This window comes from Temnothorax curvispinosus, unplaced genomic scaffold (assembly GCF_003070985.1).
Source record: "Temnothorax curvispinosus isolate PA1 unplaced genomic scaffold, ASM307098v1 QBEX01006321.1, whole genome shotgun sequence".
In the NCBI taxonomy this organism is placed as follows: Eukaryota; Metazoa; Arthropoda; class Insecta; order Hymenoptera; family Formicidae; genus Temnothorax; species Temnothorax curvispinosus.
This window is the reverse complement of record NW_020216101.1, coordinates 366,070-382,770: the sequence shown is the minus strand read 5'-3', so window position 1 is coordinate 382,770 and position 16,701 is coordinate 366,070. Positions and strand designations below refer to the sequence as shown.

Below are 16,701 nucleotides of genomic sequence, written 5' to 3'. Positions count from 1 at the left end.
TTTTTGCGAAACGCGTCGTAACGGAAATTGATGGTAAAAAATGTGAACGGTGATTTTCAGAATTATCAAAGTGAACGGACAATGTGCACGAGATCTTCCGCGATAGAACAATCTGCAGTTTATGCTTTTCAAATTAATACTCGGGAAGATTTTGCGTATGCTTAGCCCACAATTCATTTTTGTGTCATGAAGCTTCGATCACGATACACGCTTGTAAAATTGCTAAAGGTGATGATTACAGGCAACGGTTATCAATTTAGACACATTAGTGTCACGAAAAATTATTAGTTCTCATCAATTGCACCTTTCACGCTGTCTTTGAATATAAATAAAGCTAGAGATAAACGGTATAAAAAATGAAATAATTTAAAAAGATATCTGAAAAAAAAAGTTTATTAATTTTAAAGAAAAGTAAATTTGTAGATAACATATTTCATAAAAATAAAAATAGAATGTCCGAAGCCAAATATCTACCTAGGACCTAGAGAACAAATATGAATCAGAGAGAAACATGCGCGTGAGAACGGGCTCTGTTGTTTTCTCAAATGTAACATGACAATCTGACTTGTCTCATGCAGAACATTGTGTATTCGTGTGGTTTTATGGTGAACGCAACAAGAGATGAGAAACGTGATGACAAGCGAATATGATTTCAGTACACTCTCTAAATTCATAGTTCCTTTGCATAACGATGTAACTCTTTGAAAAATGACAAGAAAATGACATTTTTTTGCCAATACTGGATGATATCAAGCATTCAGTAATTCGCAATGCCCTTTGATTAGATTAATCGCAAATAATGATCTTCCGATACAACGAATAGGAGGTAGTGGGAGGTGTCGGGCCGTATTTCGCTGTTTCGTTCGAGGCAACACGACAGTTTGGTGTAATAGCTACACGCGTACTATTGTTTGTTCAATCTGAGACCACCTACCTCAGACGTGTTTTATACACGCAAGAGCGAGTTGAAAGACGAAACAGACAGAGAAGGAAGGACACAAAGAAGGAAGATTTGGAGGGAGAGGGAGAGAGAGAGAGAGAGAGAGAGAGAGAGAGAGAGAGAGAGAGAGAGAGAGAGAGAGAGATGTTGAAAGAGAAGAAGGAAGTTAATAGTGAGCCACTTGTTATTCGGCAATTCCGCGCATCCAAAGTCAAGCCATATGTATTATCGTCACTATTAAATTACTTCCTCGCCACCTCCGACCTTTTTGATAGACAATATGACAGAAAGTTCTCTCTCTCTCTCTCTCTCTCTCTCTCTCTCTCTCTCTCTCCCTCTCCCTCCAAATCTTCCTTCTTTGTGTCCTTCCTTCTCTGTCTGTTTCTGCTCTGTCTGATAGCTGCTCTCTCGGCCGTGCTGTAAGTACATTTAGACGTGTCAAATATCGCTCTGTATTCTGAGAATATTTTCTGCTGTCTATGGCCCTTCGGGGCCTTCTCGTTACAGTGCACGGACTGCAAAGCCTGATTGCTTGCTACTTCTCCCTGTTCAGGGTCAGATCACGAGAGTCTCTGAGGTATTTTCTCTTATTTCACTGTGAATCTCGATTGATTTTTCTGGAACTCGATCTTCTTGCCGAAGTCTGAGTGAGGGGCGCATGCGCTGACACATCCCATTGGTTCCTTTCGTGCGATATGTCGAAACCGGAGCGGACGACGGATCCTTCTCCCACTTCTGCGGACACGGAAGGCGGCGGGCAGAGGGAAAACGCAAATATAAATATTACGAAAGGTCTTACGCGTACATTATCGGCGGCGAATTTGCAAAACTCTGTATTAAATGCTTCGAAAGTCAATGCCCTGAGGCAATCTCTTAACAGGCATCACGACAATGTGTCGAGACTGCTACTGACTAGCAAGGAAAGTCTTGAAAAGAGAACTCAGATCGATTCGGCCTTTCGCGCTTGTAAAGAGGCATTTATTGAACTCTCTGCGGCATATCTTAAGATGATTGAAAGCGATTCTCAACAGGTTAACATTGCGGAAACGGTCAGAAGCATAGTAGGCGACGCCTTGTCTGATGCCCACGACAAATTAACAGCTAGCTTGAGCGGCAATCTTCAGCCAATAGAGCAGAGGAACGCCGGCGCTTCCTCTGTGCCCTCTTATGCAGCGGTGGTTTCGGAGCAATCGTGCGTGCGGGTGGCTCGCGGCTCCTCTATCGAGGTACCTAGAACCACCAACTTGATTGTTACTCCAAAGGAGGATTTCTCCGCGAAGTACAAAACGTCTAGGGAAACCAGGGAAGTGCTGCAAAAGACCATTAAGCCATCTGAGTACAACCTTAAGGTCAACAGAATTACGTCAGCGAAGAACAACGGTGTGCGTATTGAGGCACTTACTGTGAATCTGCCCAAGATAAAAAGTTCTCGGGAACTTGAAGACGCTGGACTCAGATTGGAGCAGGAAGGCAAAATCAACCCTAGGCTACTGATTCGCGGAGTGCCATGCACCATGTCGAGGGAGGAGATAAAGGAGGATCTTGTCACTCTCAACCTAAAGGACCACGATGCGCCTGAGTTAAAAGTTGTGTACATCTTTCCCCGGAAAGATAATCGGCGCACGACCAACTGCGTGATTGAGGTCACTCCGGACATCCGCACTCATTTGCTTAAAGACCGGTACATATTTTTAGACTACTTTGCCTGCGAGATTACTGACTACGTAAGAGTCCTACAGTGTTTCAAATGCCTTGCTTTCGGTCATTTCGCGAAAGATTGTCGTTTCACGACTATATGCGGTCACTGTGCAGGCGGTCACGAAACTAGGAATTGCACCTTGAGGAGCGGGGCACCGGAGTGCGGGAACTGCAAGCGATGGTTGCCTCAAGCAGGACGACAACATTCAGCCCTTGACAACAAGAACTGTCCCATCTTACGCAGACGTATGTCGGAAAGGATTAGCAGCATTAATTATGGATAACGAGCCTACGAATCATCTTCGTCTCTGTCATGTCAACTGCCAATCTCTGCTTGCACATCTTGATGAATTCCGATCCTTTTTCGTTGGTTCGGGATATCATATCATCTGCATATCTGAATCCTGGCTAAAACCGCATGTACCTGATCATATGGTCTCTCTATATGGATATCATCTCCTGAGATGCGACCGTGTCGGTAGAGGTGGTGGGGGGGTGGCAGTATACATGTCGAACTCTTTCCAGGCCTCGACCTTGCGTCAATCCGGGAACATCAACTGTGAAGGTCCTGAACATCTAATTCTTGAGATTTCTGTCAGGAACTGTTCCAAGATACTACTAGCTGTTGTTTACAGACCACCACACTGCGGATTTTCGGATTTCTTTGACGTCTTTTCTGATTTGTCGGTTAATTACAAGCACTCCATCATTTTCGGGGATTTTAATGCCGATCTTTGTTCCTCGACCTTTGACTCGGAACATATTCGATCATTTGTACGCGCATCTAACTTTTTTCTTGTGCCCTACACCACTACGCATCATACCCGTACTGCCTCCACCCTGCTTGACCTGTGCCTTATAGATGAGTCTAATAAGCTTGTCGATTACGTGCAGCGTGAGGTCTGCTTTCTATCCGCTCACGATCTCATCGCCATCACATACGATGTCAGGATAGAGCGGATCCCTGAGCGCACCATCCGAGTTCGGGATTTTCGAGCTTTTAATCTGGAGAATTTTCTCGACGAACTTGCGTCTCTGAACTGGTCTGAGCTTTACTCTGCAGCTAGTGTCGACGCAAAAGTTGATATCTTCAACAATCTCCTTTTGACTTGTTACGACCAACATGCTCCCTTCCGGGTCATGCGACCTAAGCACCTGCCAGCACCTTGGCTCACGGAGGATATTAAATCCCGGATGAGGGAGAGGGATAGAGCCAGAAGAGTCTGGATGAGGAGTAGAACGGACGCTAACTACCTCACCTTTAGACGCCTGAGAAACTTGGTGCAGGTCGAGGTACGGAGGGCTAAGTCGGAGTTCTTCCATGAGGAGTTCCAGGATTTGAATGAGCCTAATGAGATCTGGCGAAAACTTAGAAAATTCGGTCTTCTTAAATCCAAAGCAAGGACGGAGAATCTCGCTTTTACCAGCGAGGAACTTGTTGACCACTTTACGTGCAACGTGACGTCGAACACGGACTGTATCCAGGCCATCTACTTGGGCGAGACTGCGTATGATGACTCAAAATTTTATTGGAGCAACATTGAGCCCCTGGATATTGTTCGGACTATCGGCAAGAGTAAGTCGGATGCCATGGGAGTGGATGGACTACCTCGGAGCCTGGTGGTTAGGGCGCTTCCGAGCATCCTCCTAGCCTTAACTCACATTTTTAACTTTTGCTTCACCCACGGGGTCTTTCCTGAGGTCTGGAAGTCGGCCATTGTCTGTCCCGTCCCTAAAGTTAGAAGTCCTGCCGTGCTAAATGATTTCAGGCCAATCTCTATCTTGTGTGCTACCTCGAAGGTCCTCGAGCGCATCGCGGCAGACCAGATTATGAGATACTTAGAGGAACACAACCTTCTCGACCCTTTTCAGTCTGCTTACAGAAAGGATTTTTCCACGCAGACGGCGCTCATAAGGGTCTTGGACGAGGTCAGGCTGGCTGCTGATAAGAGGAGGATCACTATAGCCGTATTTTTTGACTTTTCTAAGGCCTTTGACAATGTCTGTCACGACATCTTGATTGACAGGGCCAGGAATCTGGGCTTTGCTTGCTCTACTCTGCGTTGGCTTTGTTCCTATTTAACCAATAGAAAACAGGCGGTACGCGACCCGTCCACTGGGATGCCGTCGACTGAGAGAACTGTTCGAAAGGGTGTACCACAGGGTTCTGTTCTCGGACCGATTCTCTTTCTCCTCTACCTGGTGGATTTCGGAAATGTCCTACAGCACTGCAAGTACAATTTTTACGCGGATGATCTTATGATCTATCTGCATGCTGAGCCAGTGTTTCTTTTGGACGCTATCAGGAGGATAAATGAGGATATAGAGAGGATTGTGCAGTGGGCTGTCGATAACAAGCTGACGATCAACCCTGGAAAGACAAAGGCAATGATCTTGGGAACACCGCGCTTTGTAAGGAACGTCGATCTGGACTCTGTGCCTCAGGTTCGAGTCGGGGAATCCGCGATTCCTTTCTCGGACTCGGTGGAGTACTTGGGTGTGACAATCAATGGCACTCTCTCATGGGAAAAACAGGCGACTAAAACGATCTCCAAAGTGAATTCGGCTCTCTACCAGCTTAAACTTTGCAGGCAACTTCTCCCAGTTCCTCTTCGTGTGAAGCTTGTCTCTGCCTTAATGCTTCCTCATTTTGACTACTGCTGCACAGTTCTCACTAACATCACAGGCCAGCATAACCTGCGCCTGCAGAGAGCCCTGAACAGATGTGTGCGCTTTATCTTCAACCTCAAGCGCGACGAACACATCACTCCGTATTTTGTCAGATTGGGCTGGCTCAAGATCGATCTTAGGCGGTCATATTTGGTGGGAAGTCTGACATTCTCTGTACTCAGGAAGGAAAAGCCGCAAGTTATCTTCAGCAATTTTACTTTTAGGCATGAAAACATGCAGCGGAATACTAGATCTCCAACCGATATCCTTAATCTTCCGCTCTGCCGTACTGAATTCTTTAAGCGATCTTTTTGTTTCTCTGCTGCCGAGCTGTGGAATTCTCTCCCTTCCGACATTCGCAACACGACGTGTATCGGCTCTTTTAAGGCGAAATTATATAAATTTCTGTTCTCATCTTTAAGCGCATGAGATTTCTGTCGGTAGACCTAAGCGTATCTTGAGATTATTGTGTAAACTATTTTTTTGCCCTACGGCTCTTGCAAATCATTTTTTAGCTATTAGTATCTGTATTTTCTTTACTTACTTTACTCTTGTATCTTCCATTGTAGTTACTCTTTTTATTTTTTATTTTTTTTGTTATATATGAATGCACGAATGTTTATTTTATTTGACACTCTTTGTAATTTGGTTTCGACGCTTTAGGGGACGTAGTCCCAGAGCGTCTAATAAATGATGATTCTGATTCTGATTCTGATTCTCTCTCTCTCTCTCTCTCTCTCTTTCTCTCCTTTGCCTTTTGCTACTTTATTGCTTTGCGAGTACCAATAAAAGCATAGTGCTTCCGCAATTATTAGAATATACGATCGATGGATTATAACGCAAATCAGATTAAACTGAATGATTAGAAAGGTTCGAACACTCCATGTGTTTCCATCTGTCAAAACATGGTAGCGGAATGTCTGTGTGTACTAGATTATAAATACATTAGTAAAAGTATTGGATATACTATTAGATAATTTAACGTTATTAAATTATTTTTTAAATTTATGGGCTGTTGATTTTATGCAGGAAATAATAGTTACCATACTAAATTAATCATATGTCAAAATAGAAGATTTATCAACAAATTGTCATAAAGCTGTATTCAATCACTCCTTTTTGATACCTTAATTTATAACTATATAAATTTGAAAATTGGTATTCTTTCTATGTAAAATGTCTACTTTTTAAATGTGCTATTTTATTTTAAAAATTAAATTACCATTTTATATATTCGTAATCAGAAATAAATAAATAAATATATTAATTTATTGATCACTTACTTCTTAGTATACTATGGAAATACCACCGTTTCCTAATATACTAGTATAGTCGGATATTATAGTTTCCGAATCATATCGCGTACGTTATAGTTAGTTACACTCGAGAAAAAGAACGCGCGTGTTAGTTCAAGAAATATCAAGCTCATTGTACGACTCGTTAGTTCAGATTTCCTACTCCGTAATTCAGAAGATGCTAAGATGTCACGAGTTTATTCTCTTGCAATTAGTGCCAGCATGTGCGGCGACATTGCACAAGGTGATACGAAAACGTTATTTGTCGGTCACGAGCCTCAACGTATCTGCAGACACGTGCATACTGACGCACACACGGTGCCGTAAACATCGCGGATGTTTTATCGTACCGTCGCGGTGGACAATTATATTGCCAGATGCGTCGACATTGCTGACGATATCACCGTCGTCAGTGGCATCGTCGGGAACGTCCGCCGCCCGTTGAGAATTTCTCGTGACTACCTCGAAATTCTCGGTGGATTTGCATTACGATGTTTCGCGTGCTGTTTCGTGCTTCGTGCATCTCGCACGCAGAGGCATGCACGCACACGACAGAATTACGGGTTACTTGACACTTTGTTGTCGGACAACGCGTAGCTCCGCGTGTATGACTCACTCATCATCCAACTTGTCACAATTTTGGCGATCCAGTTGCGTGCTGCTTATTAGCCGCTCTCGCTAACACCACTTGTCGCAGGACAATGTACGACACGAAACTCGTTTCATTTGACTACTTTATTTAGGCGAACAAGCGCGGGAAGATGAGTTAACGCGCTCGCGCGAGAGAAACGTCATAACTCATAAGTTATACTCCACTTGAACGCAACAATGCAAGTGTTGTAAGGATTATGTTCGAGACACCTCTCTCTCTCTCTCTCTCTCTCTCTCTTCCTCTCGGTTAGCCTGTTCGCTAAATATAAGCAAACACGTCTTCCCTTTACTCTGCTATCTTAAGTACTTTCCCTTTCAGTTCTAGGTTCTGGCTCGTTATGTTCTCGTTTCATCCTAGAATCCGCATTCTCCGCGCATTCCGCGACGCCGCACTGACGTAGTTTCGCATAATACGCCTGCATTGCATTCCTCTGGCAAGGCAGCGCGCGTAATTTCCACGATGCCGCTGCCTTTAACGCGCAGCGGTTAAGTCGCAATTCGAGCTGCCACGTCGATGACAGTGATATTGCCGTCCTGCGAGCGGCGCCCAGTTAACAGCGATCGCTGACTGAGACGTGCCACCGTCATTTGAGAATGGGTATCCCGTTCGTGGCGTCGAAAGCAAAGTTGTCACTAACTTGAACATGCGATTCGGATTTCACGATCGCAAAACGTTGCCGAATAAATCTTACATGGACACGTTGAAAATGAGATATAAATGTTTATCGGGTAAAGGACCTAATAGGATTACGATTTTGCATTTCTGATTCGATAGTCATTATTGTCATTAATCGTCGAAAAGGTGATAATTATTTATCTTATCATAAAGAATTTGTAACAAGTTCCGTTAATCCTAAAAAGAATCTCGATAATTATAGATACTTGATTCTAAAAATTACAGAACTCCACAATCAAATGAATAGATAATGTATTACATTATTTTTTTATAGAAAACTCAACGTTACAAAATTGCTATTGCTATTATGTTTGTAGAGATATCATATTTAATGTAGACTTGATCTTCGATGCTCTAAAGATTTTCCTATAAACTGGATGAAAACAATTATAGATAGAGCTATCGATAATAGTATCTCAGCTAGACACTAGAGCGCAGTAATCTCTTGGTCAGTCCTATGATCTTATTTTTCATCAATTTTCTTCCTAATTATAATTTATAAAAAATGAACTCTAAATGCAACTTCAATAAGCGCAATACGACGGAAAGATTATTTTTTATATTGCTTTTATATTATTTTTCGTAGTTTTTACAGATTATTTCTCTTCTCTATTTCTCTCTCTCTTTCTTTGATCGAAATCGATATCCGCTCGACAATGCGCATCAAAAATCACTTGGGATTTGGGTCGGTCTAGAGAAGGGAAGAGAAGCGGTGAGAGAGACATATTTATAATCATCGTACAAAAGGCGTGATGGAAAAAGTCCGATGCATTTTGTGCAGCTCGATTGTGACTTACGTAAGCATGTGTGAGAGAGGGACAATATTTCTGCGCGTGTCACGCGACGAGACGACCGCTCAGACGGACGATGCGACGCGACGGACTTACCACCCACGCGAGCGGCGGCCAACAGTGGCGTTCTCCATTTGTCTATCCGCCCTGTCGTCCGTCTTGCCAATCGCGGAACAGCGTGACCGACGCGCACATCGCGACGTGTGTCCCCCTCGTCGTCGATGACGTATATGTCGTTTCGCGGCGACAGCGCGCACGGTCCATGCGAAATGTTACAATCATCGCTCATTCCGCGGAGAGAGTTGCCCTGTGGCCGGTCGCGTTTGCCCTCCTTCCGCGCCTCTCGCGCTCGTCGTCCGTCGTCGTCGTCGTCGTCGTCTCGCTCGCGTTAGACACACGCACCACGGCCACGTACGCGGTTGACGATTCTTCGCTACTATTTCAAGCGAGCCGCGGAAGCGGGTCCGCGGTCGAGTCTACGAGCATGTCGCGTTGGACCTTGTCCAGGGCGATCGTCCAATCGCCCGCGGAGATTATTAGCACGAGCGCACGGTTAACTGATTGTCACTGAACATCCCGCGATTTCGCGAGTGAGCATTAAACAATATAAGCATTAAAAGAGCATTAAGTAAATTAAACAAGGCGTTTATTATTAGTTTGAATGTCGAGTTTGAACATCATTATTGTTATGAAATTATTAGCATGTCACTTTAATATTTGATGGTATCACTGAGGAAATGATATCCTACGAGCATAAACCTCAATAAATTTAAATAAACTAAATTTAAAAAAATAATCAATTTGCATTGCTGGATATTTTGTTGTTAAAGATATTCAGATTCAATGACTTGGAAGTAAAAAAAAACAATCAATGTGTTCTCTCTTATTAGAGTAGAATATGTCGGGTTTACATGTACTTATTATATTTTTCTGAGCTTGAATCGACGTTTTACACCTCCGTTGAGTCAAATCGCACAATAGCAGGTTCAAAAGTGATGAATAGTATTTGTAATGTTCAAGTTTCTTTCATGTCAACAAGAGACCAAACTTTTATCCATCGGATATTGTTATCCACGATATGCAGAATGGATTCTCTATATAAGGCTGCCTTCATTCCGAAAGATTAGGCATCCTTGTCGGATTTCGATGAGATTGTCGCGAAACGGTGTGGAACGTGCTGAATACTAGGACGCGCGCATCTCGGATGCGTACAAAAGCATGGAGAGAGTCGTACGAACAGAGAGTGAAGGTACGACGAGGCTTGGAAAGAGCCAGACGTCGCCTGCAATAACTTGTTGCACCCAACCACTTGTTGCACGCCTCTCAAAATTCTTCACGCCTCGCCGAGCAATTTTACCGTAAATTGCCTCTTCGGGAAAAAATCTCTCTCTCTTTCTCTCCCTTTTCCTCTCCCCCCTCTCTTTCTTTCCTGTCTTTCTCTCTCTTGTGACGTATCTCATCGGGTGCGAGGCCAAGACCGATGCAGGAAGACTGGTCGAGCTACGAGCTACGAGCGTGGCTCGTGGTATCGCGAACAGGAAGAGCCGAGAGGAAGTTAATAGACAAACGTAAAATAATAAATTGAGATTTTGCCACGAGAACCGCGGACGGTTCGCGGACGAGAGTCGCGGTTGTTATTCCATTTGCTATCCTTACAAGATTATTCCTTCCACACATTATAATTTATCGTGCATCATAATTTTATCGTGGCGGTAATTTGATTTTAGAAAAAATAAATTTTGCATTTTTTCCTTATATCTTTAAATATAATAATTCTATTTACATGTCTAAAAAAAATGATAGAGAGCAAGGGGAATAACGAAAAAAAAAATGAAATTTATTAAGCAAACTTGTTTTATTTATTAGTAAAAATTTTTAGCAGAATTAGCTTGTCACTCTTTTCGTTCTATTTAGTCATGTGTACACGTATTCCAAAAGAGAAACAACTATTTCTTTTATGACAAATTCAGTATGGAAAACCTATTTATTAGATTAATTTTATTTCATAATGAGGATATTTCGATAAATTAGTCCAGTGCAGTGGTTTGGAAGTTCGCTGACATCGGTATTCGTGGTAAAAAGTGCGATCATTTACATCGTCGTGCCTTCGTTCGTCGCATGAATATAACAAGCATCTCCGGACGTATCAGCGAAGCTCTCGTATCAGAAGACATATTTTTTCTTTTTTCTCTTCGTGAAAGGATACCTGCTTATCGCTTGCAGTCATCCGTCATCGTTGTATCGCCTTTACGATTACAAAATCACGCCCGCATGCCAAGGCTTAAAGGCAATTAAGGCTCCGGCGATCAAATTATTCGGACATGCCGGTCCTTTGACGCTGCGCCGCCTCCGTAGTTACATGATTTTTCATGTCGCGATAGTGTGCGTGATCTCATAACACCACGTCAACCGGAGCTGAATACGAACTTGGCGGATATTTAGCACTTAAGAATTTAGCAGGAGAAGGTATTACCATGCAAACTGCTGCATTTAAAAATATGTACAGTATATTTACAGATAATAATAATAATAAAATGATAATGATATTAAAACGTAGCATTATCATATATTGAGCTTTGATATCAATTGATGTATGTCGACTAGAGTGCAAAATTTTTGCGCAAAATGGATTTTCTAACAATAAGTGTTATGAAACACAACTATTATTTACATTTTTTTTATTTCCTGTACATAAAAGTATAATTTACAAATTATATAATTGAAAAATTACTTTAACATTTCGTTAAAGCATTTCTTTCATAAATAGTTACATTATTTAATCTATTTAAGGGATCTGTTTAATCGATGATTATTTAAACACGTTCTATTGATCTGACATTTCATCGTAAAATCTCTTCAACCATAATGCCTTTAAAACTTTTGAAGCCTGCTCCGGACGGAGCGTCAACAAAACCACACGGCGAAAGAACGAGAGTCGTCTCGGTTTCAGACCAAGTCGCTTTGAAAGGGGAGCGGCTACATGTGGATTTATTAAATGCTGAACGATGCGTAGTACATCAAAGTAAGTATTATTAGACGGTGACACGTCGCGACGAAAATAGAAACACCCCCGCTTGTGCGTTCCAAATATTGTTGGAACCTCGACCTTGCTTCAGCGTAGCCATACATCATCGTCCACTGAACGTCTCTCCTCTGTTTCCATCTTTGTGCTAGCGGACAGTTCGCGTTGATGCCGTTTCATTAACGCCAGCAAACGTAACAAGCATGTCACTGTGTTTCGTAAACGTATGATAAATATTTAATCGTGATTGTGTCACTGTATAATGTACACGTTGTGATATTGATATTCAAATTTTTATTACGCTCTACATTGCTTTAGAAAATTATTAATTACTGAATCCGAGAGAAAAGGGAATGTAAATAAAACATTGAATGTAATTAATCAATTCTTCATGTAAGCGTAGTCACCGCTGTAAGGGCGATATTCAATTCTCTGGCTATTAGACGCTTAACTGCTTGTAATATAAGTCGTTGCGCGAACCAAGACATCTGACGTCTTTTAACGAAGATTAATTAAATGCGTTACGATGACAGTGATAAATCGCGCATCGATATAATGTCGCGGTGATATTGCACGTTTTAAGATTCCTGTGCACCGCCGATTAACTTCTACCAATTAAATTGCCTTCGCTAGCTTGGCCGCGTCCATCTATACCGATTGGATGATCGCTCGACGACGCGACGTTGGCGATCGCGAGGAAGCGCTGAAATCTAAGTCATCGATACCACGATCTCGTATCGGATCTCGAAAGTGGGTATACGTTCGCTAAATCCTAACGCGATCAACGTTCACGCTCCACATGTCGCGACGAACGATCGAGGAAATCGGCCTATTGATCGGCACCGATTGATGCGACGGATATTACGATGTTAGCGATGCGTTATGATTCGCCGCCGAGTCGTGGAGATCCTCTCGCCGTGTGTCACCCTCTTTTTCTCGGCCGATTAATACACTCGTAGTGCGCGCGCAATTAATATCGGCGCGTTACAAGCGTACGCGTGCGGCAAAAATCGTTTCCATGCATGCAAATGAGCGACTCGGCATTAATTAGCGTCAACGTCGAAGCGGACCGCCTTGTGTTGCGCGAACGTATAAAAGACCGTATAATGCAAAAACGATCCATACATTGCGCATTATAAACGCATATATATGTGTATGCGTCGCGTGTCTCCACCGATAAATGTCCGCGGTCGATAGCGCGCGTCAAACGACACCAAGTTTTATTTTTCGTCGAGCGGAAGGATACTCGGAGCATCAGTATGAATAGTCGATCGTAAAGTATTTGCGCTCCATCTAATTAATCGCATGTCCGTAAATAAGAGTTCATTTCTTTCCGTAGAGTGTTAAATTCTGTGTTACTTTGTACACCGATATTATTCGTTAGCGCTAGAGTGTCTTAATCCGATTATAAAGGATTAATTCTAGGTAATTATATGCAATAGATTTGTACGATTTATTTTGTTAATGCAACAGATATATTGGTGTCATTTGACCAGAGTATTTGAGAGGAAAGCTAGCGATTGATTTAATGGAGAGCAACATCGGTTTCTGCAAAATTTACGATTGGTATAGGATAAAATTATCTTGTATATCACGTACGGTTTTCTATACAATTAATATGGTATATTATCGCGTACAAATCAACACGTCCAACATCGTCTGACAACATATTTCGCATGTCGCACCGTCTATAATTACGATATTTCAAAGTCTACAATAAGGTAGTACTAACATAGTATAAAATTCTTTGGCACTTGTCCTGTTGATTTAAAAGTTGCTATTATTTCTTACACGATTATTACCTCATAAACACTTTTGAATGTTAACATCTATATCTGCATTGAGCAGAAAACGAGCAAAGCGAGCCGACCAGGAAGTATTGCTGTTTTTCTCGTTTTTGCATTAATTTATATGTCCAATATAAATGTCGTGACTTGTAACACGCAAAATTCCTGAGGTCATAGAAATTCATGGACATAATACCATGTATTACTATAGGAAAGGCGTGAAAATTATCATTATATTAATATACTAAATGGCAGTAAATTTACTTCATAAAGATTACCAAAAAGATCTTCTAATTCTATTATTTTTCAAGTACATCAAGACTTCTACAAAATATACATTGTACAATAAGCTAGTATACTTGTAACAAACATTATTTCTCATGAAAATGTGGATAAAGGTTCAATTAACAATTATTCGCACTCGTGACTCTCGCATCATTCCTTCGAACGAAGAATAGAATCGCGTCGGCAACGAATCGTCCGCGAAGATGTTCGCCCGATGCCAAAGAGAGAAAAAAAAGTCTCGATTCACAGCTCGACTTATTAATGGCCGTTGCTCGAGCCGTCGTTCGAGCGCGCTAAAGGAGGCGTACGTCTTGTTTGCCTTTCCACCTAATTCAACCGGCACACACGCGCCCGGGCCTCGAATACTGCACACGCATACTATACGCACACGCACATACGCACGCATCGCGCCTCTGTCACGGAAATCGCACCTGTCCGAGACTCGTTCGTGCCGCGAGCCTTAAGCCTGTCAGCGAGATTCATACGGACTCGGATTGATATATCTCCGCTGAGCGCGAATCCGCTCGGCCTCTCTCCTTTCGGTGCTTCTTTCACCCTCTTTCGCGTCTCGCCGATCCAACTGCGCGACGAGGAGTCGCGCGGTCATTCGCGCGTTTTACGCTTAGCATTCGGACGTGTACGAAGAGACCGGATGATAAAGATACAGAAGAGCGGAGTTCGCGCTTTACGTCACAAGCAATGCAATTATTTCGTATAGCAGCTGTAATAAAGGATATAGAACCTTGCGAGAAATAGCAAAGGTATTCTCGCATCTCATTACAAACGCAAAGGTTATCAAATCGTGATTTGGAAAGAAGAATGGAACAAAGAAAGTTATATAATAAGATCATAAGTTTAAAGAAGTAAAGTTTTATGAAAATATACATTTTATTAGAATTTTTTGAAGATACCACAGAATTTTTGTTCTTGAAAAATTAGAAGCTTTTAACTTTACAAGGAAAATTTTCACTAAATCTTGTATTTACATATTTATAATTAATATGAAATTTAGTATAAAATTAAAAATCAATTGACAGTAACTAACAGTAAAATAAGTCTTTTCGTCATTTTTCTTTAAATAATTCAATTGTATGTATCAAATGCTTCGTACTTGTCACTACCAAATCAAATCATTCTATGACAATTTAAAAAATTACATTTGTCAACAAATTTGTGTTATAAAATTACCACAAGTTTCAATAATTATATCCGACTCAAGATACGCTCCGCGATTAAAAGAACTACGTACGAGGAAGTAGCGCGATATAAAACCGACATGTAAGGAAGGGGTATTCGCGTGCATCGCGATGACGTACGATAAAAAATCTCATTTTCGTTGCACCTTGCGCGCGGTGCTTGCCACGCCCGCTAAATTATGTTTTCCCCAAATTGCTTCGCGCCACGCCCGCTCATACGTTTTCGACATCGAGAGGGGTTGACGGTCGTTAAGAGACGGCCGATTTTTCTTGCGCCGGTCTTCCGCTCGCGTTTCAACGTTTAAACCCCCATCAACCAACGGCAAAAACTAAAAGAACAAGACTAACGTTCCGGAGATAACATTTGGAAGCGCTTTACAAGATGTGTACTCTTACGAATTCAGAGATAGTGTTTTATGTTTGTTTTGATCTGCGAATATATGACGACAACTCAGAAATATAAACATAACACAGAAAAGATATGTAAAATATACTTGAAATAGTCTTAATGATCTTTTTATAAAATGTGTTTATAAATATGCAATTATAATATGTTTTAATTGTAGATTATTACAAATCCATATAGTGAGATATATTTTATAGGATATAACATCAAATTTATAATTTTTTAAAGAAAGACTTGGTTCGTGATTCTTACGCTTCTGAAATGCTATAAAATTACAAGGTAACAACTTGTATGTCCGCGATCAGAACTACGTAGTATCCAGTTTCTCGAGATTTCTTGGTGCACGAGTAGACCTCTCGCCGGATGAATGGAAATCGCGTGAATGACCGAGGATCGCCCTCGGGTGATCGGGAGAGGCAGAATGAGCGGCGGCGATCCGGTATGCGTGATCGAGAATGATCGAGCGAGTCTTTCAACCGAGCTCCTCGTGATTCCTGCAGATCGTTCGCTGTAGGGGGATCGGTGATGAGGAATAATCCTCTCTTCGTGGTGCATACGTACACACACGGTTCGGGGAAAGGTGGGGAAGCGGGAAGAAGGAAGGCGGGAGCCACCGCGAGAGAGGGACGAGTGAGGAGAAAGAAATAGCCAAGTGGAAAGTGGCAGGCCACCGTTACCGGCGCGGCCAAAAACGCGCCGCCTCGAGGCGTACAATATGCAAACGATGCTTTAAAACGGGATATCTGGCTTCTTCGTGCCGTCGTCGGTATTATCTCGGTTTTACTGTTCTCGCAATGCGCCACGGCGCGGCGGCACGCCTGACGCCGTCGGCCCGACCGGACGGGCGGCACATTAGGTCCACACACATCTGGACCTAGCTGGACGTCAGTAAAAAAATTTTATAGGGCCCATGTATTGATAAAAGAATTGATAAGAGATCGACGAGAAATCTTTGGTCTCTTGTTAACACATATAAAGTCTTGTATCTCTAATAATTATATATTATTACAGATACATGCGAAGGCAGATTCTAGATCCTCCTTGTTTGTTAGAAAAAAAATTATGTTTCTGATTACTTATTGTATAATAAAAGAAAATAGGTGTAAATGATAAAAAAAAAACGAATAACGCAGATGTACAACCGACCGAGAAATAATATCAGTAATTCTTGAGGTAATATTCTCCGCTCCCAAAATTCGACAATCCTGCAGCGGAGCATTTTGCTATTCCGAAGGGGGTTCCGTTACGAGCGGGCTCGCGTAAACGCCGACGAAGAAGAGGCGC

General features: G+C 42.1%; 1 protein-coding gene across 1 annotated transcript; it reads left to right on the top strand.

Moving 5' to 3' along the window:
* The first annotated feature begins 1,635 nt into the window (after positions 1 to 1,635).
* On the top strand, positions 1,636 to 2,922 carry LOC112455681. The gene has a single exon (XM_025017770.1). The coding sequence runs from the start codon at positions 1,636 to 1,638 to the stop codon at positions 2,920 to 2,922; it is 1,287 nt and encodes a 428-aa protein (XP_024873538.1).
* Positions 2,923 to 16,701: the final 13,779 nt, after the last annotated feature.

Excerpts from the sequence above, each read along its gene's own strand:
- LOC112455681 (XM_025017770.1), top strand. The coding sequence starts at position 1,636 with ATGTCGAAACCGGAGCGGACGACGGATCCTTCTCCCACTTCTGCGGAC.